Raw genomic sequence first — 12022 nt, 5'->3', positions numbered from 1 at the left:
TTATTTTGGCAATGTCATTATTATGCCCTTTCAGTTATGCATCCTCAAGCCTTTGAAAAATGAGATTATCTTTTTGCTCAGAAAAGGATGCTGTTAGCCAGCTATGTGTTTTTTTAAGCCTCAGCAAAATAACATCTGCTTCAGTCATGTAAGGAATGAGTACTGAAAGAGAACTTTGCCCCTAAGATATTTGTCTCTCTTGTTACAGAAGTTATACATAAAAGAGTAACTAAAAAAAAGAAAAATGAGAATTAATGTTTTCATTGACAAGGTAGCTGAATGCTTCTTTAATTTATTTCTGACAGTCTAATCTCTGAATAATTATGTCTTATTTAACAAGACTTACATAAATACCTCAAAGAAATGGCAATGAGAGTGCTGACTTCCACCTACCTGCCACTGATGCCCCATCTGCACGTGAACTGTTGTTCTCTGATCCCAAAGGATGGTGATGTGCTCATCAGGAAAGTGAACAACAGTGAAAAATCCAGCTTTCCATAACTGCATTTTTTGTAGGCCATCTATGGAACTAGATAAACTCTGTTCAAAATAAAACAAGGGAATTTATTATGGAAATAATATCTTGATAAAATGTTCATTTGACGGGAAACTAAACACCTAAATGAAATCAACAACATGGTTCTCTGACATGTCCAAAAACAGTCAGAAGGCCACAGAGGGGGGAAAATGCTCAAGCAAAAGGGGCCTAGATTTTGAATGTGAACTGTATTGTATTTTTATGATTTTCCAATTTTAAAAGTGGATTTTATATCAGATTTACAGGATGGGTAATGGACTGAAGATTAGAATGTTAATGATTCATCTGGGAGGTAGATGAGTAGTCTTAAGGCTCCTGATTATGATTTTCCCTTAGTTATAAGTAATTCTGTCACAGTCATGGGCTTTTTTTGAATATGGATAGGTTAAAAGGATGCATGAAGCAGCCTCTGGAAATAAGGAATTGTCCAAATATGTCCCTAGATCACCATCTTGTTTACAGCATTTTTCTTTCAATCCACTAACAATCAGACTGACACAAAATCTCAAACTTCCTTTCTGTAGTCAGTCTATAAACTGTAATTAGAACTATTTATATTATAATTACTGATATATTAAATTAATAAACACTTACAGAATAGAGTTTGCAGTTTGGCCAAAACACACAAAAAAATCCAGGCTGCGGAGGATACACTCCACAGGGACTGCAATTTGTTGGGATTTTTTAACTGTATAGAAATATTCCTCCTAAACACTCCAGACCTAAGCTCTTGGTTCTAGTAGAATTAATAGCAAAACTCCCACTTCAAACCTTCTAAACACTTGTATTTCTCCTAAGATATTAAACAGGAATTAAGTCTAAACAAAAGAGCTACAGTTATCTCCTCTAATATTTTTGTCAAATACAGACAAGATTTTGTTTTACGTTTCCGTTGAACAATCCATGAATGTGATCAGCATTCACCGTAAGGATATTTACACCTCTGCTACTGAAGTGGCACAATAAGTTTTTGGTTATGAAAGGAAGAAACACCCAGAGAAGTACATATGCTGCTTTTTGATCAGTAGTAAAAAATGAAACTTACTGGATTCCCAGTTTCATCGTCAAATACTAAAAGAGATTTTCCAACATTAATGAAAACGTTTTTTCTGCAAATGATTCCAGTGCTAAAGCAGTCAATATTCTCTATAATGACAGAAAGGCTGGTTGAAGAAGTTCCCTGAAGGAAAAAAAAAAGTCACTTTTTAAATATACTAATATAAATATACATATTGCTACATAGTTCAGTTAGCAGAGACCTCAGAGCATGTTGATGTTACTCATGATTCAAAGACTAAACAATGCCAGAAATGAAAAAAAAGGGATGTAGGACTCAGCAAAATGCACAGACAGGAAGTAAGCACGATGGTAGATTTTGACAGGTAGTTTCACACCCAGTTTTAGGGAGGTTTTACACAAGAGTCTCACCTTCACCAGGTAAACCTTACAGGTTCCAACGAAGTCGAAGGTGAGCCCATCGAAGGTGCGGTAGTGGCGGTCCCCGTACGCCGTGCACATCGACGGGCAAGGCTGGAAGGTGCACTGGAACGATCCGTGCTGGCAGATGCTGAAAAATGCACCACCAATTATGGGAATATCAGCTGCAAGCCCAGACAAATGATTACAGCTATTGCACTGAGAAGCAAAGAAACAGAAGCTGTGCAAGTGTGAGGAGCGTGGACAGAAGCATTTTGAAATGATGGCTAGAAGCAGGAGACGTCAATTAATTCTCTGGGGAAAAAAGGTCTAAGTTTTTTCTTCCATGACAATTTAAAGGCTCCAGAATATATAGGCTCCACAGCAAGTCTCAAAAACCCCAAAAAATACAACCAAGAAAACCAACAAAACAAGAAAACCAGTGCAATGTGATAGAATTTATTCTCTAGTGCACACCAATAACGTGCCACAAGGAGAGAGCCTTCTTTTTCAGCTTCTCACCAAACATTTTTTTCTGTACAAGCTGAATCTTAGAGACAAAAAGTAGCATGCCCTGTTACTATAATCTCCATGCATTCTGTCCTTGAATAAAGAATTTCACAGAATTACCAAGGAAAAGTTACAGTAGCATTATTTTGGTGCTTAGGTTCCTTAAAAGAACCATGTTGTGGGACTTACTCTTTTTCCAAATGTCATCACCCCCAAACACCAGCCTAAGAGTTTAGGAACTTCTAGAACAGTTCAAGTTATGTCTATGGCCACCTTAAACATCAAAGGGTTTTCACCACACATCTACAGAGTGACTGTTCAGACCTTGCTGAATTCCCTCTGCAGCATAAGAGAAGAAGTGGATTCTTTTTGCATAATAGGAGGTTTGAAGTATTGGATATTATGGCTCTTTCTGAATCATCCTCTTACAATCTAAATAACATTTTCAGATATAAATTTTATAAATAATGGATAAAGTTTCATTTCCTGCATCCATGAGCAATCATTAAAATATCATTTCTAGTTCCCAAATGACCCAGAGATTTAAATTCTCCTTCATAAAGACAGCAAATCTAGTGCCTTGGCATAGCTTTAGTATAGGTATCTTCATAAATGTAGGTTAAACTAAATACAGCATGTGATATAATTTTGGTACACGCCTAAGTTTACTTTTAAAAAAACTATTTTTAATTTCTTTGTTCAATGAATGCTGAATATTTTACAGCTTAAGTCTGAATGGGCCTACAGAATCACTGGATAAATCTCTAACATTTGACATCTCATTTACTGAAGCAGCAGGAAGTATGAAGTTTTCTCTCAGTATAAATTTTTATCAGTGTAACTTTTCCTTCATATTTCCATCACAGTGCCAGTACACCACTTTTTTCAGAAGGGCAGCAAATATCTAGAAAATCTAGGCAGCTCCAGCTACTGGTAGCATCAGGTTTCCTCCAGTTCCCTTAGCAATTAACTTGCACCTACATGGAGCCACTGTCCAAGTTTTCCAAGACTCTGCTTATCCCATCACTGATTTGGTCCACTGCTTGCATTTTGCATCTCTACATGTATCAATACTTTAGGCACATGGCTAAAAAAAGTTTAAAATACATGTGAGAAGTGTTTGCCTTTGCAAAGAACAAGGAAATAGCAGCAGGACCTGCTAACTGCAGTCACCTCAGAACAGTACCAAGGGAAGGAACCTCATCAAGCTGATGGAGAGAGAGGCAAACAGAAGAAATTATGTTTGGACTGGAAAACTAAGCACTGCTTCTCACCTTCTCCTAAGACATTGGGTTTTAGTTTTGCTCACGGCCTATTCAAATCTCCATATGCTGATGCCTTAAGGGTCTCTAATGTGCAAAAACATTTCTTAGCATACAAAGCCTAGGGAGATCCTTTTCTTTTTTTTTCAGGAACATATTTACAGCCAGAAAGAAGGGATTAAGAGGTACACAATGTCTTTAAAGTCCTCTACTTTAAAAGGCATTTTTCATACTAAGTGAACTAACGTTTAGTTCTCAGAATCTAGAGAGCCCTAGTTGGAAAAGCTGAGCTATCGGAATCTTCTAAACTTCAAATAGCTTTCTATACAGCATATTTCCAAGAAGTATTTGTTAAAGAACACAGGAGGCCCAATTCAGCAGCCCACAGAGAGTGACCAGGAGTTGCTCAATGGTCTCAGCATGATGACAGCAGACCAGCACATCTACTTGCACAAGCCCACCTTACCTGGCACAGCACCCCATCAAAACCTTACTCTGATAGCTTTAGCATTAGAACACTTTGTGTTTAATGTTGCCACCACATGGTAAATATTTCAGGTACTTGCACTGAAAACAAAACTTGGGAAGCCTAGAGCACAGGTCAGTCAGACCCCAGAGATTGGTTTGAAAGTTTCTGTAAGTTCACAGGTAGTTTTGCCAGTTATGAAGTTACTTTGTTTGTTTGTTTGCTCAGCAGATAGATCAATATTTATGTTGCTAACACTACACCAAGTATGAGTAAGCCATTTATTATCAACACACACCAATTCAATGCACCAACCCCACTAAATGATGAGTTCTGTGAGTGCCTAAGTGTGTTTGCACAGAAGCACTCTCATGCTTTGCACCTTTCCCTTTCCCTGCACACCCACTCAGCAGACTCAGATTTTATTTGCTTTGCATCAAGCAGAGCTCGTTGCAGGCTCCCCTCTATTTGTGAACAACTGATTGCCAAAAAGCCCTTATCACTTAATCTGTCTCTGCTTCTGGACATGGGAGACTACAAAAGCCACGACAACATTGAGGGTTTGTGCGTGAATTAATGAGTCTGGCCTCAGGGGGAGGAAAAAAAGAGAAGGCTAAATTAAACACCCAGTGTCTTTCTGTCTGCATTGCTGCTGCCTTTGGTGAAGTCTCATACAGGTTAGCTGGGATAAATGAATTCTCTCTGATCAATCAATTAATTCTCTCTGATGCAAGCAATCCCACACCAGGTCCAAATGGAGAGGCCTTTGGAAACAAGGGGGTGAACAGCCCGGCTCGCTTTACCTGCCTGCCCAGTGGAGATGCCTTGTAAGTCGCTTCACCAGTCCACCAAGGGGCTACAAATCTCTTCTAGAGCAGCTACTGAGGACCTGACGAGAGGCAGAGGAAGGCAGTCAGCACAAGGCTGGAGGGGGCATGACATCCAGACAAGGCAGAGCCTGGTGCTGATGGGACGAGCCTTCCCTGGGCTGGGCTACCCTGAGCTGTGCTGGCCAGGAGCAGCAGCTCACCAGGGGACAGCAGTTAAATGCTCCTGGTAAGCTACAAGGAGGGCACAAAGAGAGGGAGCTGCTCTGCTGGGAACCTGGGGGCTACAGCTCTACCACAGCATCATGGTGCCTGGCAGTACAGCTGGTTGTTCTGAGGCTCTGGTGAGACAAGGAGCACTCTTGGTGCCAGCCTGCAACATTCAGCCTTGGCCAGAGATTGCCATGACACGAGCTTGTTTCAGGGTCAGGGAGGGGGGTGTATTTTCACACTCCTGTGAAGCTTATTAAAGTGGCAGTAAAACACATCCCACTGAGAGTGCTCAGGGAAACCTGGCAGGGTATGTGCTGCATTTACAACCCTGGGCAGCAAAAGGAAAAAGAGAATCGGTGTCTGCGTGTGTTTCAATGATCCTATCGACCCTTTCCTGCTGGAATTCTCCCTTTGAACGCTGATTGATTCATCAGTTACCCACACACACAAACTCAGTGACCCATCTGTCAGCTTCTTTGCTCAGTACACGATGTTGCTCAGTACTCCCCTTAACATAGCTGTGGATGCAGATTTAAGAACACAGGGCTACGTTCTGGTCTCTAGACTGCTCAAATTCAGTGCTAAATGTGAAACTGACTGAGTAAAAGCTTTCAAAAATGTCACTCAGGTGTAATACTTAAGGGATTTTACCTGTGCTTTAGGAATACTAGCCATGACCTTGAAAATAATTTTAAAAAATAGAATTCTGAATCAAGATTTTAAAAAACTAAAAAGATCCCAAATTGCTATCATTTTGTTATGTAAAGCACTTTGAAATAACAAAACCTGAACCAGTTTTAACAGCTCTTTGAAGAAATGTAAATACGAAGTCAAAGTAGATGATTTTGATAATCTGCTGTGAAATTTACAACTAAAACACACATGAAGGAAAAATAATCAACATACAAATACACATCTAAAATGAACTCATCACTTAAATAGATCTCCACTTACCATGTATGACAGGAAGAAATTACTTTGTCACCTGGAAAATATTCCTTTCCTTTCCATGAGCATGGACATTCATCTGCATCCAAGCACATATCCCCATGTTTCACAAGACTATCAAATAAAAAGAACAAAAAATACTCATCCAGCAGCAGTATAGCTGATATCCAGATACAAAAATATTTTCCTAAACTTTAAAGTTACTACCAGATTTGTTATTGAGACACAAATAATATTTAAAGTCTTCTGAAACTGAAAAGGCACCATTTCATTAATAATTCTGTTTGAGCAATTTGGTATCTTCCTTTCACAGGTACCTGAATATTTTATCTTTATTAAGTGTCAGCACTTTGGGTACTAACCTTTTAATCACTAACCCTCTAAGACTGACTCATGAATATACAAATTTTAAGGTCAGGGAAACTACAAATTTCTAAAAATCCTCTAAATTTCAGCAAATTTCTTGTAACTCAGCCAATTAAACTGCATTTGACTCAAGCCAAGAGATAATCCATGAGATGTGGGAGCCATCACAGCCCTTTGTTCTAGTGGTATGTACTCATACTCTTCAAAACTTGTGGCATATTTAGTCTAAGTATTTTTAAATGAGGATTTCTTCTTGTCCTATTCTTTCCTTTCACTGACTGAAAGAAATTTATTTTCCTGCAGTTTTCCTATAGCTGTAGTTACACCTCTTGCTCCGTGAATAATTTAATTAATAGCAAAAAAGCTATGCTGGCTACATGAAATTATTGTATTAATTAATACTTATTTCCACACCTTTATGCAAGAAATTACAGCCACCTTTATGCAAGCAATTACAAATATACTCAATTTTAGTGGCAGAAGTATCCTCACAGTCTTCAAGGGATATTTTCATCATACCATAGCTAACCATATGCATAGCTGTTTACAGTTTGACTAATGTTGTGAATTTGTGTTTAGACAGAACTCCTAGACAAGAAGATAAAAATGGAAAACTATTAAAGAAAAAAGAAAGTGAAAAATATTGCTGTTACAGAGAAATTCTTGCCCAGAAAGACTAAACAGATCAACCAGTCCTAATTTTAAAGTAAAATGTTTGCAGCTTTTTGATAGTATTCAGAAAAACCTGAAACTAGGTAAAGAGACAGATCTCAAGCAGGTTCTACAAATAAAGGTCATGAAATACACCAGAAACACTGATTTATTTTATTAAAGAATCTAAGACTTCACTGAGCCCAGGGAAGTTGCATTTCTTCCAAAAACCAATTCATTTTATTACAAATATTGTCATGGTATTGGATAAGCAAAGCAATATCAATATGGGACGTGAGGGTCCAATAACAGAAAGAACAGCTGTGATGACAAATCCATCTCCCAAATGAAAGCTGTGAAACTTGAACTCTTGACAAGCTGCAGCAGTGTCTTTCACTCCAACTGCTGCAGCTCCAAAGTTGTTTTGATCCAGCCCCATTCCATACAACACAGGAATCCAGAGCAGCTAACAGGCCAGTTCCATAGTGAAAGGATTCCTTACAGGCACCATGCAGTCTAGGATTATCCTTGTTTCTAAATGTTTGAAATGTATTTGCATTGACAAATAAACAGTCTCTTCAAATGGCACTTTTGGGCAGAGAACTTATTTTTTTTTTCTTCAAGGTAAGTTTGTTTGGAATCCCAGTACCTCATTGTAGTAATACAAATTTTGTACAGGTTTTTCTGTGTTCCTGACAGATTTATTGCTCCTGATGTTGGGCAAGATATGGCACTAAGGATAAGATATGGTAAGTGTGAGGCACATCCAGGACAAACAGGGTAAGGATGTTTTGCTTCCCTGCTATCCAAAGAAAACATTTCATCATTGAATTTATCACAGGACATTCCATTTGCTCATACTGATGAGCTGGTAATTTGTATTTTATGAATTACATTGTACAAATTTATAATTTGTATTTTACTTAGACTCCTCTTCAGTGTGTTATGTATCAGACAGAAATTTACATCTCTGTAAGGCTTATGAATGGGAACATGCAGAACACCATAAACCCTCCTCCCCCATTAAACTGAAAAACTGTAATTTTCCTCCAGGGTAGGTGAAGTGTTCTTTGTAATCCATACTGATTTCAAGCATTGTGTCACTTGGAGACAATCAGCTGAGACTGAAATTCCCACTGGTTTAAAGCTGCTCGGGACTGAACAGGGCACATTCAGACACAAAGAGATCACACTGACAAGGTAACACTAAATGCAGGTTTTTCCTCATGTTATTACACTGGATTAAAAAAAAAAAAAGTGATAACAGCTTTCTCTCTTGTAAAGCCAAGCAAATGGATAGATTTCAATGATCTAAGAATTCACCACAAATACCCTACAGAGAGGCCTTGCACAGCTCCTCTTTGAAGTATCAGGCATTTTCCTTGATGCTTATACTTACTGTCCAGCCTACAATGAACTGCAGAGACACAAGGACAACTATCTCACTTCACCCTGCTGAACATTCACTGTATTATCTCATTATACCTAGAGTTTTCTGCATTCACACACACAGAAATATGTAAATAATCTTGGTAAAGGCACCTTAGAAGTCATGCCACCTGTGACTCCTCAAACACTTCCTTACTTCTGCAAAGATCCCAAATCTGGACCAAAACAATAAAAAAATAAATTAAAAAAAAAAAAAGAAAAAAAAACCACACACTGCCAGGTTCCAGCAGAGCAGTTTTCAACAGTCTGTGTCTTGCCCAAACTCCTTCCCCTCTCTCCTGCAACAGCCCACCCTCAACTGATATATGCACCCACAAGTACTTTTTCTGCAACATTAAATTTGCTCTCTGAAGGTCTCACAGATCATCCTACAAAGGTCTGTAATTTAAGGTTAAGGGAAGCAAAAAAAGAACAAAATAATCACCAGGGAGCATTTGACTTGTCTAACCAGAAAACAAGGTAAATTTTAAGAGAAAATCCAACATTAGTAACATTACTATAGCCCATAATGCCTTCACTAGGGTTCACTCACTGCCTAGACAGCAGAGCTCATTTATTCTGGCTGTTTTCTTTTTCATTTGGGAAGCTCCTTAAAATCTCCTCTTCCTCTTTCCCCTGGTTTATTATACCAAAATATCAAGTAAATTTTTAGAATGCTTGGAAGGTTTTCATTATTCTCACTGTACCCTTCCATCTTTCCATGTTAACACATTATTTTGATGCTTTAACTGAGATAGCCAGTTTCTTTTGAAGCTTCACCCTGGATTGGAAACCTTCCTGCAGTCAGCCCTATTACCAGCACCAGAATTTCACACAGTAAGCCTCTGAAGTCTTCTTTTGAACTAAGTGACAGAATTCAATATTTCTCTTAAAAACAAGTCAGAAAGCAGAAGGTCATATGAAAAGGAGCTCCAGAACCTGAATGATACTGGTGAAGTTTTACTGTCAATTAACACAAATACAAGGAAAAAAAAAATAGAGATTTATTTGCAGCTGGTATAAACTAGAAAGTGGGAAACCAAGAAGGTTTGTAAGAATTGCAAGAGAAAATAAGGAACTCAAAAATATATTAAGGAAATTTGCAAGTCTGCAAAGCAGAAAAGGCTGGAAAAGGACTGGATTGTCTTGCAAGGACACTGCAATAGAGGTTTTCTTTGGAAATGAGCTCCTGCTGTGTCTTCTGCCATCAGAAGTAGAAACCAGCATAAAATCTGGTGTGGATAAACATTGGTTCCTGAAACACCAAAACACAGGAACATTGATGCAGTCTTTGGAAGAGAATTGTATTTTCCTGAGGAAATAGTCAAGTGCATAACAATGATGGTAGCCCCGTGGGGTTAATCCTGATTTTCCTGGAAAACATTACATCTCAACAGACTTCTCCAAAGCCCTGCCTAAACAGAAAGATGAAAAATGCTTAGCCTGATAACAGCAGCAAGCCATCCAGAAGAGTAAGGTTTGGACAGACAACAGGTTTTATTTTCACACTGATAATAATAGTCAATTCTGAGTTCAAATTGAGGAGCAGTAAGTATTCTGAAAAATTATACTAAACACACACCAAAAGCACAGGATTTTTATTTAATCTAAGGAGACTTATTTTAAGACATAACATGGTAAATGTAATTACATTAATGAAGAGTAGTTTTCTAAAAATATTTGAAACTCATTTGTATTCTTCCCATCTTGAATCTTCATTAATATAGCTGTTTTTCCCTAGGCACATTCATAAGATGACAACATTAATTGTTTTCTTTGTGAAAATTAGAAAGTTATGAGTTTTCTTTTTTTAAAGAAAACAAGCTGAAATATGTTCTTGGAAGGTTATGTGTCACTTGATACATACCACAGAAATACAATGATGATTGAGAAAGTTTTAGAAGGAAAATCTGGTATGATATTCCTTAGTTACAGAACTTCATTTCGATTACAGGATATTACAGCCTTGAATTTAGTAACTCTTCATTCATCTATTTTATGGGAGCAATAAGTGATGAAAAGGGAAAACCATAAAAATTCTAATTAAGTTAAATTTCTTCAAACTCAGTAAAGTCAAGTTTTTAGCACAAAAGCTCTTCTTCTGTGTCATAAATAATAAGTTGCCTCCGGAGTGTGGGGTGGGAGAAAGGAAAATCAAATCCAGTCCTAAATGTACATAAGAAAAAACTTGTCAGGTATTTTGCTTAAAAAGGTTGCCCACATAGTTGTGAACAATTAAACATTTAGTGCAAGGAAAAAAGAAAACTTGAATACAGTTGCATTGTGTACTTGAGATTCAAACACTCACAGGCCATAAAAATAAATACATGTACTTGGAATTATGGAGCACGCTATGTTCCTAGTTATTCTAGAGTGGTGTTGCTTTCTTTTTAAGATCAGTCTGTTGATGCTCAATAAAACATTGAGTTGGGTATTGGATGTTGCTGAACAGTGAGAAATTAAGTGATCTGGATGTACAGATAACCATAGCAGCCAGCTGAGAATTAACTTTATATTCCCTTGCAGTACTAACATTGAAAGGGAAAAAAAAAGTCACTGAAACAAGGAGAAAATTTTATAAACATGTTTTATAAGCATGATTAAGAACAGGATTTTAAGAGTTCAAAAAAAGTCATGAAAATTTTGAAAATGAAGTTTCAAAATATTGCAAAATTAGCAGAGATTGCTTGATCTAGGTTAATTGTAGAGTGGTTGGTTTAATGTAGCTTCATAGAGGGAACAAAAACATAAAAGGGAAAAAAGGATGAAGCTCTAATAGGCAAGTGTAACAGAAACAATAAAACATTACTAATTGTATTTGTGACAACATGTATTTCAAGCTATTGACATAACTCAAAATTTGTATTTATTATTCATATTTAGAAGCTGCTGGGCCTCGGTTTTTCCAGCAAGATGGAATTATTATGAAATAGACATGGAAATTGTTAAATATTTCAGCTAATGGAAATAGGAATGGATAACATGATCTAAAATAAATACTGATGTATGTCATTAAACAATCAGAGTCAGTCCACATGAAAGCAACTGTATTCAAAAATGTGACAGGGCTCTTGTTGGAATCATTAAACCATTTAGGTTGGAAAATACCTCTGAGCTAATTAACTCCAACCACTGTAGCACCCCCACAAAACTATATATTTTGCAAACACAGCATAAGTTTTATGCTGCACACTCCACAAATCACAGATCAGTTAAATCCAGCCTATGCTGCAGTCAAAGGATAAAATCCTGTCAAAGAGGGAAGTGGGAAAACACAATTCCTTCAGAAAAGTGACTGCTTTTCTTGACAGCAACACCAGGAGCAGGCTGTAAGCAGCAATGAGCAGAAGCTGTTTTGGAGATCATTACTGGTCTGACAGGAGACCAGGGAGAACCA

The 12022-nt window shown here is 37.6% G+C and overlaps 1 protein-coding gene across 4 annotated transcripts in view; it reads right to left on the bottom strand.

Annotated features, from left to right (window-relative positions):
* OTOG (otogelin) overlaps window positions 1-12022 on the bottom strand; it is a 93401-nt gene that overhangs the window by 44496 nt on the left and 36883 nt on the right. For all 4 annotated transcript variants that reach the window (XR_009486861.1, XM_059848964.1, XM_059848965.1 and 1 more), the window contains 4 exons: window positions 6187-6294; window positions 1967-2105; window positions 1584-1718; window positions 394-540 (listed from right to left, as the gene is read on the bottom strand). Coding sequence is in view for 3 of the 4 variants with exons in the window: in XM_059848964.1 (XP_059704947.1) it covers window positions 394-540; window positions 1584-1718; window positions 1967-2105; window positions 6187-6294 (529 nt within the window). In the remaining variant the exon portion in view is untranslated. The remainder of the gene's footprint in view (window positions 1-393; window positions 541-1583; window positions 1719-1966; window positions 2106-6186; window positions 6295-12022) is intronic.

This window comes from Haemorhous mexicanus, chromosome 6 (assembly GCF_027477595.1).
Source record: "Haemorhous mexicanus isolate bHaeMex1 chromosome 6, bHaeMex1.pri, whole genome shotgun sequence".
Classification (NCBI taxonomy): Eukaryota; Metazoa; Chordata; class Aves; order Passeriformes; family Fringillidae; genus Haemorhous; species Haemorhous mexicanus.
Note: the sequence above shows the minus strand (reverse complement) of the source record. Positions and strands in the feature narration are given on the sequence as shown.